This window comes from Rhinichthys klamathensis, unplaced genomic scaffold (assembly GCF_029890125.1).
Source record: "Rhinichthys klamathensis goyatoka isolate OS25496 unplaced genomic scaffold, OSU_Roscu_1.1 h1tg000391l_1, whole genome shotgun sequence".
NCBI lineage: Eukaryota > Metazoa > Chordata > Actinopteri > Cypriniformes > Leuciscidae > Rhinichthys > Rhinichthys klamathensis.
Genome location: NW_026606894.1, coordinates 3,868,807 through 3,884,235, shown reverse-complemented (window position 1 = coordinate 3,884,235; position 15,429 = coordinate 3,868,807). Strand labels below are relative to the sequence as shown.

Genomic DNA, 15,429 nt, shown 5'->3' with positions numbered 1-15,429 from the left:
CCTGGAAGAATTAGTGCCTTGAGACATCCCGTGAGCACTTGTTTCCAGTAACAGCTCTATAAATGGACAGATTCACCCTACATATTAAACAATTAAAGTCAACATGAACCTGCATTCATAACCCATTTTACTACCACAATGTGACATTTCTGAATGGAACAACCGACAGGATGGTCAAAAGTGGTCGTTCAATACCAGAACCAGGAAATAGGCCTTTTAAACTTCTACCTGCTGGGAACGGGCATGGCTAATGGTCAAGTTCACACTGATGTTTTCAAAAAGTTAACACTTCTTTTCAATATTAAAAGTTGACAATATTCTTTTAAACTATATTATTTTCGTAATGACTCTTTTAAAAAGCATGCTAAAGCGTACTTCTCTTTTATAAGGGACATATGATTAGATATATATTAATTTAAAACATTAAATAGCATTTTCTCTGTTGTAACACAATAGTGGAAAACATTCTAAGTCAATGCTGGAAGCTTCTAAAGACACCTGGCTAAAATGAGTCCTGGTTGCATAATACCACGTCGGAGAAATCTCATTGGTTGAGAGGAGAACAATACCTTTCGCCCACACTCATTGTTTGACTGTCAAAGCAGCAGGTCACCACCACTAAAAGATTAACTATGTTCAGCGGCAGTCTGGAGAGAAGCGCTTGCAGCCTTACCATGCACGACTGAACCACAAAATACATATACACACACCACTGGCAAAACTTAACACATGGAGGTGAATGTGTGTAACTAAGACAATTAGACTTCACAAGTGAAATGAGACAACAAAAACAAAAAGACCAATCAGAGATGGACATTTTCAGAAAGAAAATGTGGGTAGTGCTTGCCTGTGCTTACTCACCACCATGATGCTAGTGTGTTGTGGGTGGTTGTCAGGTGTTGCTAACCAGTTTCTAAGGCATTCTGGGTGATTTTTTAGCTAGCTCCTGGGGCCTAGTGATTGATAGCTAGCTCATGTAAAAGAGCCCATCCTCAGGTCCGTCTGCTAGCTACAATGTAAATAAGTTATGTAATTTAAATCATCCATCAGACGAAAACTGTCCGATCACCATTTCAAAAGTAAGAGCACACCACTCTTCAAAGAGCTGCATGATTTTAAGTATCATTAATAATGTCTTTAGTACAAGCGATATGATACAATTTATGCTCTAAAGCTTAATATTCATGGTTAGGGTGTTGTTTCAATTCCTAAACCCAAGTATAAGCAAAAGTAATAGTGCAATGCAAGCTTTGTAAGCATCACTAATAATCTAAGAGTAGCTTAAATGTGCATTCATATGAGGTGGGACCACAAGGTTAAATGGTAAACAGGTTTATGTTCCAATTGTACAATCTGGGAGCAAAAGCTAGCTGTGGGTCAGTTGAATAAGTGGCCCTGCAACGGAATTACTAAATTAACGAGCTCCTGTCATTAAAAGCGCAAGATAACAGGAGAGTGACGAGAGGATGCCCAGTAAGTAGCAAATGAGTCCTAAGGATCTGTCCACAGAGAGCTGGGTCTGAATCAGGTTATTTGTATTCCTGACACAGGCAGGTAGTGAGGCAGCCATAACTGCTTTAGCACCACACAGCACATTTACACTGGACTCGTTCTCAGATCCAAATAGCTAATTAGCTTAACAAGCTGCTTGGACTTTTCATTAGGCAAAGCTCTTCCGGCCAGACATTGAGAGATGGGATGTTTGGTCTCTCCATCTGAGGGAGTGACTGAGAGAGGAAATTAAGAACAAGATGGCTAACAGGGCTGAAGGGACAGACAGAGCAAAACCATGGGGTGGAAATACAGTAAAAAATATATATATATATGAGTATAGATGGGAGGATGATTCAAGATGTATGAAAGTAGGGCTGGGTAAAAATTCGGATTCATTTTCATTTGAACAATACGATATAGATTTGTAAAACCCCAAAATGACCTTAATTAATAATAATAATAACAACAATAATATCATTTTTATTATGTTTATAAATAATAATAATAATAATAATAATAACAATAATAGTGTTGTTATACAAAAAAAACGATAATAATATTTTTATAAAATAATAATAAAAAAGTATATAATAAATATATTTACTTCAAAAAAATAATATTAATCCAGGACATGGTCACAGAAGTATTTTTTACTTCTTTTTAAATTTAGCATGGAGTTTTAAAAAGTAATAATAGTTTTTAATATGCTCCTTAATCATAACATGGAGTCACAATGCACGTAATGTACTACAGCAGTCACGAAAAATGTGTCAAAACAGGCATGACATTACTGAAATATTCCAAACTGATCCAATATCAGATATGATATGACTCAATAAATATGATATGACTCAAAACATATGACTCAATACCCAGCAAAAAATATGCAAAAATAAATAAATAATAATAATAAAAAAAGAGCAAACACAACATTTAGGAGGCTGAAGAGGGGGAAAAAGAGAAACAGAGAAAAGCAGCAGAAACCCACCTTTCTTGAAGGCACGAGGCGGTTCAGAGAGATCGCCTAGGCATTGCATACAAGCAAAAGACAAAACAAGAAAAGATTGAAAGAGAAAAAGAGAAAGAAAAAAAAACAGGTGAGTAAAAGAGCGGTAAGTCAGGGTTATCAAGCTGTGTCTGCGGACGGAGAGGAAAATCCCGCAGGGACAGAATGAAAAAGAAAAACAAATCAAAGAACAGGTGAAAGAAAGAAACAGGGTGTGTTTCTGGACAGGCCTGTCATAATGAAAGCCCTTCTGGGCTCTAATGTGCTTATTATATTGCTCTTTTTGTATATTTCACCTTAATTTCACCCATTTTGCCCTTTCCTTAAAGGCTTGGCAGGGCAGTGAAAGAGCAGGACTGGGCGCTGAAAGAGAGAGATTTTCAAAGCACTTGGCTGCAGTGACGCCAGAGCCTCAGGCTTTATGATTTTAGCTGAACTTCAAATGTCGTTGTGTTTAAGGCGATGCCAGTGGGGATTCAGGCAAGCTTAGATAAGCAGAAACCTACAGCCCGAGTGCAATATTTGGACTTCGGGGTTTCATTCAGCATTTAGAAAACATTAACACGAATAGGCCTCATGCTGCCAGAGAGCTTCCCCAGACTGGCTTTGAGAGAGAAGCTACAAGCTAAGCTTTAGTACTGACTCAAAACAGACACTTTAAACAAGAGCCAGCCAGAGAAAAAGCCGTATCAGTAATGTGTGAACAAGGTACTGTTGGCTGAGCTTTTCCTGGAAAATTTCCAGGTCACATTTCACCCCAAAATAAAAATAAATGTTATTGTGAATGAAGAAAAATATATTTTTTAGAACCATTGAAATGCTTTGAATTGAAAATTATTACTTTTTTATTTTGGGGTGATGCATGACCCTAACAGATTTTTTTTTTTTTTCTCATATGCGATAACAGTATGAATAGCACAAACCACGTGGAATCTGATCTTTCCGATTCAGATTGGGCCACTTCCATATGTGGTCCAAAATTAGATACAGGTCTGATGTTTTGCAATGCGACCGCAGTCTGAACAGTCATATCAGAATTCATGCGACTTTTACTTCACTTTAGATTCTACAATGAAATGGTCAATGTAGTCCAATGTGAACAAAAAGTATTCTCGTCGCTTCATAACATTAAGGTTGAAACATTGTAGTCACATGGACTATTTCAACAATCTTTACTACCTTTCTGGGTCATGAAAATGGCAATTGCATTGCAGTCTAAATATTTTAATTTGTGTTCTGAAGATGAGCGAAGATCTTACAGGTTTGGAAAAACATGAGAGAGTAATTAATAACAGAAATTAATTAATTTTTGGATGAACAAACCCTTTAAATGCAAATACATCCAATGAATTTGGTTTACAGAATTTATCTCCTATCACATGATATAAATGAAACAAAAATAATGGTCAAATGAAACATTTGCATTTATTTGTTTCACTTAGCTAATAGCCTATATTTATATCTATATTTAGCCAACCATTTAGCCAACTAAGCTAGCATATCCTCGGGTTACTACAGGAAATCAAATTTTAATCGAATGCTCTCAGCGTTAGATATGGTTATAACAGTATAGTATCACAAATATGATATTTAATAGAGTAGAAATATGATATTCAATATGAGTTTCATATTCATTTTAAGTGCTATAACTGAATGCTATGGGGTTCAACCCTGCTGAAAACAACCTAAACTGGCTTGCTGGTCTCCCAGTTTGGTTCGGCACTTTTTTCAGATGTTCAAGCTGAAGCTGAATTCCAGTTAAAGACCAACTTGGACAGGCTGGGAGACCAGCTTAACCGGCTAATACCTATGAAAACTAGTTTCTGCCATAGAATAAAAAAATATATAATTGCAACCTTTCAATTCTGTGAGATATAAAGTCAGAATTGTGAGGGGGAAAAAGTCTGATTGAGAGTTTATTTCTCGCAATTCTTACTTTTTTCAATTAATTGTAAGACACAAACTCGCAATTGTGAGTTCATCTTAAATTGTGAGATAAAAAAAAGTGGTATGAAGTAAAAAGTCGCAATTACCTTGTTTATTTATTTTTTTGTTCCATGGCATAAACAAGGTTCAATTTAAAACCAGCATACCGACTGGGTTTAGCCGTTTTTGTCCTACAGGGAAGTGGGTAGTAGCGGCATGACACTGATGCAAAACCTCCCTCGGCAACAGTGCCACATGGACTACTTGCACTGAGCTTCATGACGCACTTGCGTTTTGAAATAGTACAACTCATTTATTTCCAGTTATGTATATTTTCAATGCGCTGTAGTCATCGAGTTGACTAAACGCCACTTAAACGAGTGTCCACAAGAATACTTAAAAATCTGGACATTTTCAGAGACAGGAGAAGAGATATTATAATGATTACTGTGTAAAGAGTTTTCTAAACTCAACGGAACATGAAGTTTTAATCCAACCCAAGCCATTCTGAGAAACCGCGATGCTGAAAGTGTTTGAGACCTGATGAATATGAACCCTTATTTATTTGTATTAAATATTTTAATCACTTGTGTGTAATTTTTCATAGTCAACCATTTCACTGTATGTAATTGACATGTTTATGCAGAACTTCTTAATATTCAAAGTAGTAGCATTGTTAACACTTTACTGTTTAATAGGGCTGCAACGATTAGTCGACGTTGTCGACAACGTCGACAATAAAAATTTGTCGACAAATATCTTTGTTGTCGAGTAGTCGTTTGATCTCACGTGACCTAATGGAAGGGCCTGCAATCCCGCGATTTGAACGCTACGGCGCTGTAGCGCTAGAGTGTAGTGCAGCCCTTACAAATGCTATTGCGGTAGAAGAGAAAACAGCGCGAATTATGACAGTGCAAACGAATCTGAACTAGCAAGGTTTAGGTTTGGGAAAGTTTCACAAAACTTCAAATCAAGAATGCTGTCGTGTGCAATGTTGGGGTGCAAGAGGAAACATCCCGGCAAAAGAGGAGCCGGTGAGAAGTGAGTGTTCTCCAGCTGGAGCTAACTAACCACCAGCGGCAAATCTCTCTTTATTAGAGAATGCAATACTACTAATAATAGTAATAATATTATCAATAGTAATATAATTACAGTAATGTGATGACTTATTTTGTATAGAATAAAGCTTGATCGAGCTTAGGAGTCAGGGCTGTTTTTATTATTGTAACACTATTAGTTTATTAGGTATTATTATAGTCTTATCACTTGCCTGTATTTTGTTCAATAATCATGAAGACTTACAAAACGAGATGTTATATCCTTCCTATGATATAGGAAGAATATCACGGCAGTCACTTTATCATACTATAAATTAAAAGGGAATGAGAACGTCTCTGTCAGCTCAATTGTCATGTAAAAAAAGATTGTAATTTTATAATTATAATAATTGTTTGCAGATTAATATTTTACCATTCTTTGTGTCCTGAAGTAAATGTCCCTTTTTCTGTTTCAGTTCTAAGAAAAGCAGTGGGCCTATTAAACAATGCTTAGAGAGCATTTGTGTGTGATTTGAGTTGGACCGAAATCTGAAAACTTAAAGAGAATGACCTGTTTAGTTGGCTCAAAGTTCATTAAAACAACTATTTCAAAAGCTGAAGTGATTTTCTTTTTTTATATTATAGTTAGAATATGTATAACTCAATGTTTTAACTAATTGGAAAAGCTGAATAATCGTTCCAAACTTACTGATTAGTCTGCGAAATAATCGACGATTAGTCGATTAATCGTTCTAATAATCGTTAGATTAATCGATTATCAAAATAATCGTTTGTTGCAGCCCTACTGTTTAAGATTAATTAAATATTTAACACGTTAAATTTACCGCAAATTTATTCACTTGACTATTTTACAAGACTGGAATAAGAGCACCAAATTACACAAACAATCCTTTTTATTGTCAAATTAATTTAAAAATGTAAATGCAAACTCAACAGAAATATGACCAGGAAGAGAAAAACACTGTTAATGAGAAGACGAGCAGTCGAGCACTAGACTGCTGCAGGTTAGTGGGGAAATTTTCTATTCAGAATGCACAGTTGGAAAGAAAACTATGAACATGATTCATTGTTTTAATAAATTGCCAGCCATAAAACGCAGTATTAATCTGCATTCTCATGCATGTAGGGGGCTGAATGGTGTTACTGGAAACTCCCGAGTTGTAATAAGTAGAAAGTGGAAGTAGTTGTGCAAGTAGTCCATTGAGAGACCATTGTGAGCCTCAAAGATTTGTCAGTGTAAATTTAGACAAGAAACTCACCCTCGGGTTCAGCGGGTGAGCCCAGAGAGTTGACCTGGAAGGGGCGGAAGGGCTTTCCTTCAAAGGCAGGAACCTCCACGCTCTCCTCAGAGGATACAGTGACATCAGGCTGAGACTCAGAGATGGAGGACAGGAACTGGTCCATATCGGCCTTCTGATCCTGTAGAAGTTCATCTTAATTGGTAGATACAGAGAGGAACATGGTTAAAACCAGCAAATCACAGGAGGGAAGAGATGGAGGAACGAATCTCAAAACCATGAAGCAGGCATGAAGCAGTCATAAACGCGATCAATTATCCATTACAAGGTTTCGTACTGCGCCATTTCCAGGCATCGGTAAAGATATTTTAAAAAAATGACCCTTTCTAGTACTTCTCTAAACTTGCAAAAACATTCTCCAGAGTCTGGCTTAAAAACTACACATCTTCACACACTAGTGGCAATCTCGAGGAGTCTTGACCCAGTTCTGTCAAACCCCACATACTAGTCTCATCTCTTCTACACAATGCCACTGCTCCTCTCGTAAAATGAATGAAAAAGAAAAAAATATGTTAAGTGCTGAGTCTCTGGGAAAAGCTTCCAACTGAAACAAACAACACGGCACAACAAACGCTTCAGAACACTCTAATTTACTTTGATTGCGGTGAGATGTGCTCAAGCTGAGCAATAAAAAGAGTTGCCAAATTACACGTGAGTGTGTGTGTGTGTGTGTGTGTGTGTGTGTGTGTGCGCGTGTATGAGAGATAATTACTGAAGCCAAGCTTTTCATACAGGTGTAATTATCTTGGCATCTGAGATACAGAGAGATTCTGCAGTTTTTTTAGGGGACTAAAAGCTCACATCAGGACAAAAGAACATAAAATAGACCCCAAATCTTTGTACACCTTTATCCATGTTAAATCATTGGCGCTTTAGAGTGTTCCGTTTCTTGGTTGTTGTGAAAGCCGTTTTCTGAGCTCATGTCCACACTAGAGAACCACATCAAGCGAGAGGTTTTGAAAAAGGGAGGTCTGGGTTTGGGTTCACATGAACTCCAGTACATTCAAATGTTATTCAGTCTATCTTGCAGGAATGGATGGTTATTGATTATGTAAAATCTGTCCGTTTCAGTAACATGCACTCATTGCTGCTTGTCGCCACAGAAACAGTACAGAACAAATCTCTATTTTCTCCATAAGGACACTGATTTTTAGCAAGAATGTACAAACCTTTTAAGTGATAATGTCATTGTCAAGAAAGACCTACCATGAGCTCCAAGATAGTTAAATGATATATGCTTCTGTTGAAGCCACAAGTTGAGATTGTGAGTTTAATCTTTAATAAACTATTTTTAATAAAAAAATTTAATGAAACGTATGCACAAATGACATGCATTTATAATAGAGACTGTTTAATTTCATGCTGACTTTAACAGTTAAAATACCAGTGAAGGACTACACTACCCATAATCTACCAAAGAGATCTACCAATCAGAGAAGCCGTTGTCACTATGGAAAAGAAAACTGAGGGTTCAGCAGCAACCAGACATTCCCATAAAGCAATTAATTATATAATAATCTAAACGCCGCGCCCAGCAGCAGGAGCGGGTTGGGGATGTTTGCTAACAGTATATCCCTGAAAAGGCAATTTCGAACTTTTTACCCCAAGCGAAGAATAAAAAAAGGACTTTGTTGTGAGTATATTTGGGCCTTGATGTAATAGAGTATCCTTAAACTCAAGTATTTTGCAATAATCTTCAGATCTTATACACAAATAGTTTTATATTGTACTGTAGTTTCTGATTACCTCATAAAAGAATTTAAATAGACAATTTACTTTGTCTTTTTTCCAATTTACACATGCTTCTTTTGTTTAAAATCAAAGTTTGCAATGTTGTGATTCATCTCAGAGTTGCACTGGAGTATTGCAAGCAAACATTTCACAATCTTGATTCCTTCCAGTAGATCTGTGGCAGACAGAAGCAGTGTATACTCAGTGTTCACTGTCAGTAGTAAAACCAAATGGACAAAAAAAATAAAAAGAGTAAAACATTAAAGCTGACACCTTCTTCCGAAGAACAGTTACCTAGGAACAGAAGAAATTACCTGCCACTAGTACTCACTCTTTCTCTTAAGTTCATGATGCAAATAAAATAATGTGACAAAAGGAAGTGGAATTAAGTTGTAGTTAAATTATCAAGTGTTAAAGAAGCGAATGATTTAAACATTGTAACATAAAAAAACGGCTCTTTAATTAACTCCACCTACAAATACCCTGAAAATTCACATTTTTAACACATTTCAATCATGAAGAGCATCCCTTTTTCTTCTCTCCAACAATAACCATCACACACCTAGTGAAAAAACCTATACCAAAATGTATTTAAAATGAATTGATTTCATACTAAGTATACTACAAATCATATCAGTTAACATATTTACTGACATATCCCTTGATATATATATATATAGATAGATAGATATAGATATAAATACTATAATTAAACTTTATTTGGAGTACTTCTTTATTGAACAATGCACAAATTACACACTTAATATTAAGCCTAAAATGTGTTTTAATATCACTATTAGTAAGAATAGTATGATCTCTGTATAATATCTTTAAATGCAAGATATTTAAAGTGTACCTAAAGTATACTTGCAATAGTTCCACTTTAGCACAATCAAATATACAAGTATATCTTTAGTTGGACCTCAGCACAATTTCTGGATAACTAAAGTGCATTAAGTACAAAATTTGTTGTTTCAATTTAACAGACTTTAAGTACACCAATTTAGTATACCAAAAGTACAATTGCAGGGTATTTATATTAAGTATTTATACCGTATATATATATATATATACCGTACTGTACATAAATATGTAGATGTATTTGTAGTATACTTAGCATAAAATGAATGCATTTCAAATACATATTCATTCCTTTTCTTTTGTGTGTTTGTAAGAAGTCCATTTCCACCGTTTTCAAAGCCACCACCCGGATCCAGATGTCCACACTTACCAATCTCATCCTGGATCTCCTCTGCGACGTATGGCACCTTGTAGAGCAGAGACAGGCTCTGGTTCATCCTCTCCTCAATCACCCGCAGGTGGGTCATCACCTAGGAAACACAGACACACACTTCTAAAACAGCGGTCGATTTACACAAGATGATATTTAGAAAAAGACTCCATTCCACAAGATGGAACAGGTCTGTGGTTGTGTTAAAGGGCATGTAGCGTTGGATGGAAGTAAATCAGAAAAACAAAAGCTTTGTGGCGATCTTAATGCGGAAATGGTGAGGAGAAGAAACTGTGTGCAGTAAAATGTCTGTGTATGAGCAACCACGCCTGTTCTTTTGTTGTCACTAAATTTGTTTGCAATGCTCAAAAACCAGCAACAGATGGCAATGAAGGGCTTATATATATATATATATATATATATATATATATATATATACACACACATACACACACACGTATATTGCTCTAAAATATCCTCGTAGACCCTCTAGGCGCCCGTCTGGACCTCAGAAAGTTCCTGCATACTGTATTTAGCTGTCGCACTGTTGGTTTAGGAAGTAAGAAGGTTTATGTTGGTCTGCCAGTCAAACCTGGACTTCAACTCATTTGAGAGGAGTTGCCAAAATAGACTATACTGCCATTTCTCAAACACACCGTTCTATAAATCACAGCCTATTTATAGTCACTTTTTTTTAATCACTGTTTTTTGCTCGAACGCTAAGTGCGTTTATAAAACCTACAAGGGATACTTCACCCAAAAATGTAAATTTTATTTTATATATTTAATTTTCTTATTATATTTACTTATCCTCATGTCATTCCAAACCTGTGTGTCTGTGGAGCACAAAAGTGGATATAAACATTTATACTGTTTCATACAATGAAAGCACAGGTTGCAAAAAAGGAACCTGTTCCAAAAAAAGGATTGTAAAAGTTCAGATTGATATTTTTAAAGTCATTATACATTATGAGGGTGAGTAAATGATCATTTGGTAATTTTCATTTGGGTGAATTATCTCATTAACTTCCATTCAATGAAAAAATCCTTTCAAGTTGAGCAGATTCAGAGCCTAAATTCATTATCAAGAAGATTCATAAATCTTCTTAAGGAAAATAAATAAGTTCGTACAAATGTTCTTAAGTGCATTTTTTTTCAAAGAAGAAAACTGACTTGATGGGAGATCAGCACTCAGAATCACGTTTTTTAGCATGCCATTTATTATAAATAGTTATTTTTCCTAGTATTAGTAATATATATCATATGTAGCTAGTGTTAGTTTGTAATGCTTAATATTTTAAACAACCCAATAAATTCATAAAACATAAATTAAGACTTAATAAAGACATAAGCAGGTTATTCTAACATTATGACCTGGTTTAACAGACAGGGCTTAGACTAAGCCAGGATTAGGCCTTAGTTCAATTAGGGCATCTAAGTAGCCTTTTTATAAACGTGACATTGACATTTTAAGATTAGATTTCAGTTAAAACAGCTCAAACATGCATTTTAGTCTGGAACTAGGCGTAAGCCTCATCTGTGAAACCGGAGGTAAGAGGTTATATTATAAAAACGAAATATTCTTAAATTAGAAAACAAGACGAAAATAGCAATTAAGAAGAATTTTCTTAAGAATGCTTTGTGAATCCACCTCAGACCTAGAGGTTTGCCTAATTAAATCTGAAATAAACAGGAACTGCTCTCAGTCAGTATACAAAAACACAAGATGTAAACTGTTGTGAATGTGGGTTTCATTTCCCATTATTCTCAGATCTGTGCACACCTCTGGATCTGTGCCACGTCCCGTCTCCCATGACAAACATCTGTGCTGACTGAGGCCAGTCTGGAATGCAATTTATAGAACCACGCCATTGGCTCAGACTCTGAAGTTACATCCAATCAAATCGCTAAGTGTGATGTTACACAAGAGCAGTGCAGTGCTAATCTCTCATATAATGTTCGAACAAGAGAATCCAGTCATGCTAACGGACAATCCTCTCAACCTGTACACCGTACAAAAAACACGTTCAGTTACCAAGCTTAAAGGGGAAGCGAGTTATTTCTGTGCCACTAGCAGCACCAATTAGAAAGAACAAATCATGAACATTTTCAAACACTTCTACTCTGCCATCTACTATAGTTTAAATTGGACAAAGGTGAGAAAAGATCAAATGAAGTATTGGATTTAGCAATAAAGGGAGGCAGCTGGGGCGGCACTGACTTGGGACTTCATCTGGGCGGCCTTCTCAGGGTCCACGGCCAGGACGTGCTGGTAATGGCGGATGGTGTGCTGACGATCTTTATTCTCTGCACGCATGTACCTCTTCAGAGCCTGCAGGATACGGTGGGGCTGCGGAGACAGAGAGTGAGGAGATAAATTGATCACAAAGGAGAGAAAATAAAAGGCAGGGTGAGTCAGGTGGACGTCTCTTTATGAGTTGGCTGATCCGTGAATCAGCACTAGGATCAAAGAGCCGCAAGACGGAGAAATAACAAGGGGATTAGAAGAGATGCTGAAACCACGCCTGCTTGTGTGAGTCCGACTCTGGCTCTCTTCGTGCAAATCATTTCAGGGGATTAAACATTACATAGGTGCCCAATTCAAATTAATATCTTAAGTAACTGAAGCCGCCCTCGCTGTTATGAGCTTTCAGCGGGATAATAGAGGACAGGTAATCTGCCACCATTAAATCACGCCGCCCGGGGGAAAGACAACCATCGCCCATTGGAGACTTAAGTATGAGAAGTGTAATCTGGTCATTATGAGATGAGAACAATCCTTCAAGGAAGCATTTATCTCTCAAAGTTCTTTAACTTACTCACAGAACTTGCAAAGACAAAGTGCTCATTGCATAATTTCACCAAAGCTCTCAGATTTCATCAAAAAGGCCTTCATTTGTTTTCCGAAGATGAACGGAAGTCTTACGGGTTTGGAATGACATAAAGGTGAGTAATTAATGAAAGAAATGTCCTTTTCACCTTTAATATCATTTGTAAAAGGAGCAAAAGGTCACGGTTTGTGGTCTCACCCTGGGTGGATCAGCCTGCAGGGCGGCTAGGTAGTTCTCCAGTGCAAGACGGCGCCGATCGTTCAGCATTGCCTCTACCCGGGCAAGGTGAGTCTCCACCAGCTGCTGTTTCTCACTGGCTGCCTCCTCCTCCAGGGACTCCACCATAGCCTGGAAGTGCTGCAGAGAGAATAATAAAAAAAACATAAATAAACAGTCACATCTTGTACGAGATGTCCTCTGGCATGGAAGCTGAGGTTTACCTGGATCAGTGTCTGTCTCTCAGCTTTGGGCAGGTTCCTGGCCTGGCTCTCGGCCTCCTCCCACTCCTTCCTCACCTGATGGGAGCAACACATACAAAGAACTTGGGGCTCTTGTGACACAAACAAGGGCTGGACCTCAAGGGCCAAACAGAAACAACTCTATAACAGTATGTCACATGGCAACTCTCTTATCTAAATGTAAATATGACCTCTCACTCACCCTCTCCATGCGGTTGCGGTGTCTGATCTCGAGTTGCTCCTTGGCCTTCTGGAAACGGCTGTGCTCTTTATCATCTGCTGGGGTCTCGAAGTACACATCCACATCATCTGTGGGTTGAGGAGTGGGCGGCACTGAGGAGAAGAAAGAGAGAGTTTGTAAATAGTGCGAATATAAGCCCTTTTCAAAACACATGCATTTTTAGGCATCACAGGTACACTGCAGAAACGTAGGTTGTTGCTCATACCTACAAAACGTAAGGCAGGAATGCATGATTACTTTGTGAAAATTGCAATCCTATAATGCATTGCGACAAGCTCAGTGAAAAGTTTCAGAGTTATGGGGAATTGTCTATTAAAATGTACTTATTCAGCGCTGAAAAGTTTAAAATTTTTGTGAGGCATGTATTGTGAGTTTATTGCCGTATGAAGCTGTTAGCTCAGCAACATCATACTTAATAGTACAACATTCCCATCCTTTTTATCCATAGGGAACTGATTTTGAACAATAACATAAATCTTTAAAGACAGACCTACTTGTGAGCTACGAGGTTGTTCATGTTATTACACGGCTCTGTGGAATACTTGATTCTGATTGGTCAATCGCGCCATCCAGCGGTGTGTTATTCCTCTATAACAACCGCTAAAGACAGGAGACATGCTCATCCGGGTTACGTTAGCGTTTTTTCTTCGTGGGAGTTTTGCGTTTGGTGAGCTAATAAAATATAAAAAACTCAGTCAAATCAATATTTAGTGTACATTTATTTAATTATGTCATCTGGTATCGCTCTCTCTCGTTTCATCCAAACGCAGCTGCTGCAATTTTGTGACTATTGTTTTGTACACCGTTTTAAAATCGTACCCGTTTGTTATCCAACAGTTTCATCTCAAATCAATATTTCTTATCCCCATAATTATGTGTTAATATCCCCATAATTATGTGGCGAAATGCTGTGTAATAAGTGGTATGACTGTATACCGTATCCCTTTAATATCCATCTAGTTTGAACTTGCTGCGCTAGCAACTGCTCTCTCCACGGAGGCTTTGCGTTTAAAGACCTAATAAAATATTATTTTGACTCAGATCAATATTTCGTGTCTACTTATTTACTTACGTGGTAAGTAGCCGTGTAATAAGCGGGATAATGTACATCCAGCCGGTTGTCATCTCAGAATAAAACATGACAGGGTGATCAGGAAACATCCACATCACTATGAAAGATGCTTTCTTTACCGTTTTCTCATCACTACTTGTGTTTATTTTTATTGAAAGGAAAGTGTGCAGCACATATTTACATATTCATCTATATGGGATGTTCGCTAACAGTACACCACTTCTCACGTATTTCGACGAGTTTCAACTTTTTACACCCATTTTTGAAATATTATTTCCTATTTATTTTATTTTAATTATCTGTGTCCTGTCACTGTCCTTCTGTTTGTACAGTGGAAGCTTCTGTCACCAAAACAAATTCCTCATATGTGCAAACATACCTGGCAATAAAGCTCTTTCTGATTCTAAAAGCGAAGAACGAAAAAGAACTTCGCCATGAGTATATCGGGGTCTTTAGGGAGCTAAAAGAGCTATAGAGACCAATTTTTTAAAACACATTTACAGACAGATCGACAGATCAACAGACAGGTCCAATGGAAGCAAAGGAGGAGCAGCCGACAAAAAGGAGACCACTAAGATCAAATCAGGGGAGAATAAGCTTCCCACAGAGAGCTATGACTCTGGAGATGGCTTTGTAATTCCCCTGATTCTGAGAGAACCAGACAGTCCTTCATTTCACATTCCTTTCATCCTGTCCTCTGAAAAGCGCTCTTCTGACAGAACTGCCCCCCCTTAGCATTTATCTTAAGAGTTACTGCACAACTCAGCACGCTATGATCAAGATAAAATCAGTTTTCCTTAGTATACAGATGACAAGGCCAACTTGACTTCCCATAAGGCTGTGCACAAAAGGCAACATCAGACATGCATATTGATTAGAACTAACAGTCTACAGCATCTATACTAATAAGAGGACAGGAGAAACCTTGAATCATGAAGGTTAACGTGATAAATAAATAAATCATTAAATCCATCAGTTCATGTTGCCACAAGAACACATGGATGATGGTTTCTAAAACACAAATAAAATACATTGGCAGATTAGTAATTAAAAAAAAGACAAAATGAAAGCAAAGGCGGCGTA

At 37.3% G+C, this 15,429-nt stretch overlaps 1 protein-coding gene across 5 annotated transcripts in view; it reads right to left on the bottom strand.

The window, feature by feature from the left end:
- Positions 1-15,429, bottom strand: part of aplp2 (amyloid beta (A4) precursor-like protein 2) — a 102,177-nt gene that overhangs the window by 7,519 nt on the left and 79,229 nt on the right. For 3 of the 5 annotated variants that reach the window (XM_056234303.1, XM_056234299.1, XM_056234301.1), the window contains 7 exons: positions 13,236-13,366; positions 13,016-13,090; positions 12,774-12,932; positions 11,966-12,094; positions 9,745-9,844; positions 6,744-6,917; positions 2,483-2,518 (listed from right to left, as the gene is read on the bottom strand). In XM_056234303.1, the coding sequence (XP_056090278.1) occupies positions 2,483-2,518; positions 6,744-6,917; positions 9,745-9,844; positions 11,966-12,094; positions 12,774-12,932; positions 13,016-13,090; positions 13,236-13,366 (804 nt within the window). The remainder of the gene's footprint in view (positions 1-2,482; positions 2,519-6,743; positions 6,918-9,744; positions 9,845-11,965; positions 12,095-12,773; positions 12,933-13,015; positions 13,091-13,235; positions 13,367-15,429) is intronic. The other 2 variants (XM_056234302.1, XM_056234300.1) reach the window with 1 other exon arrangement.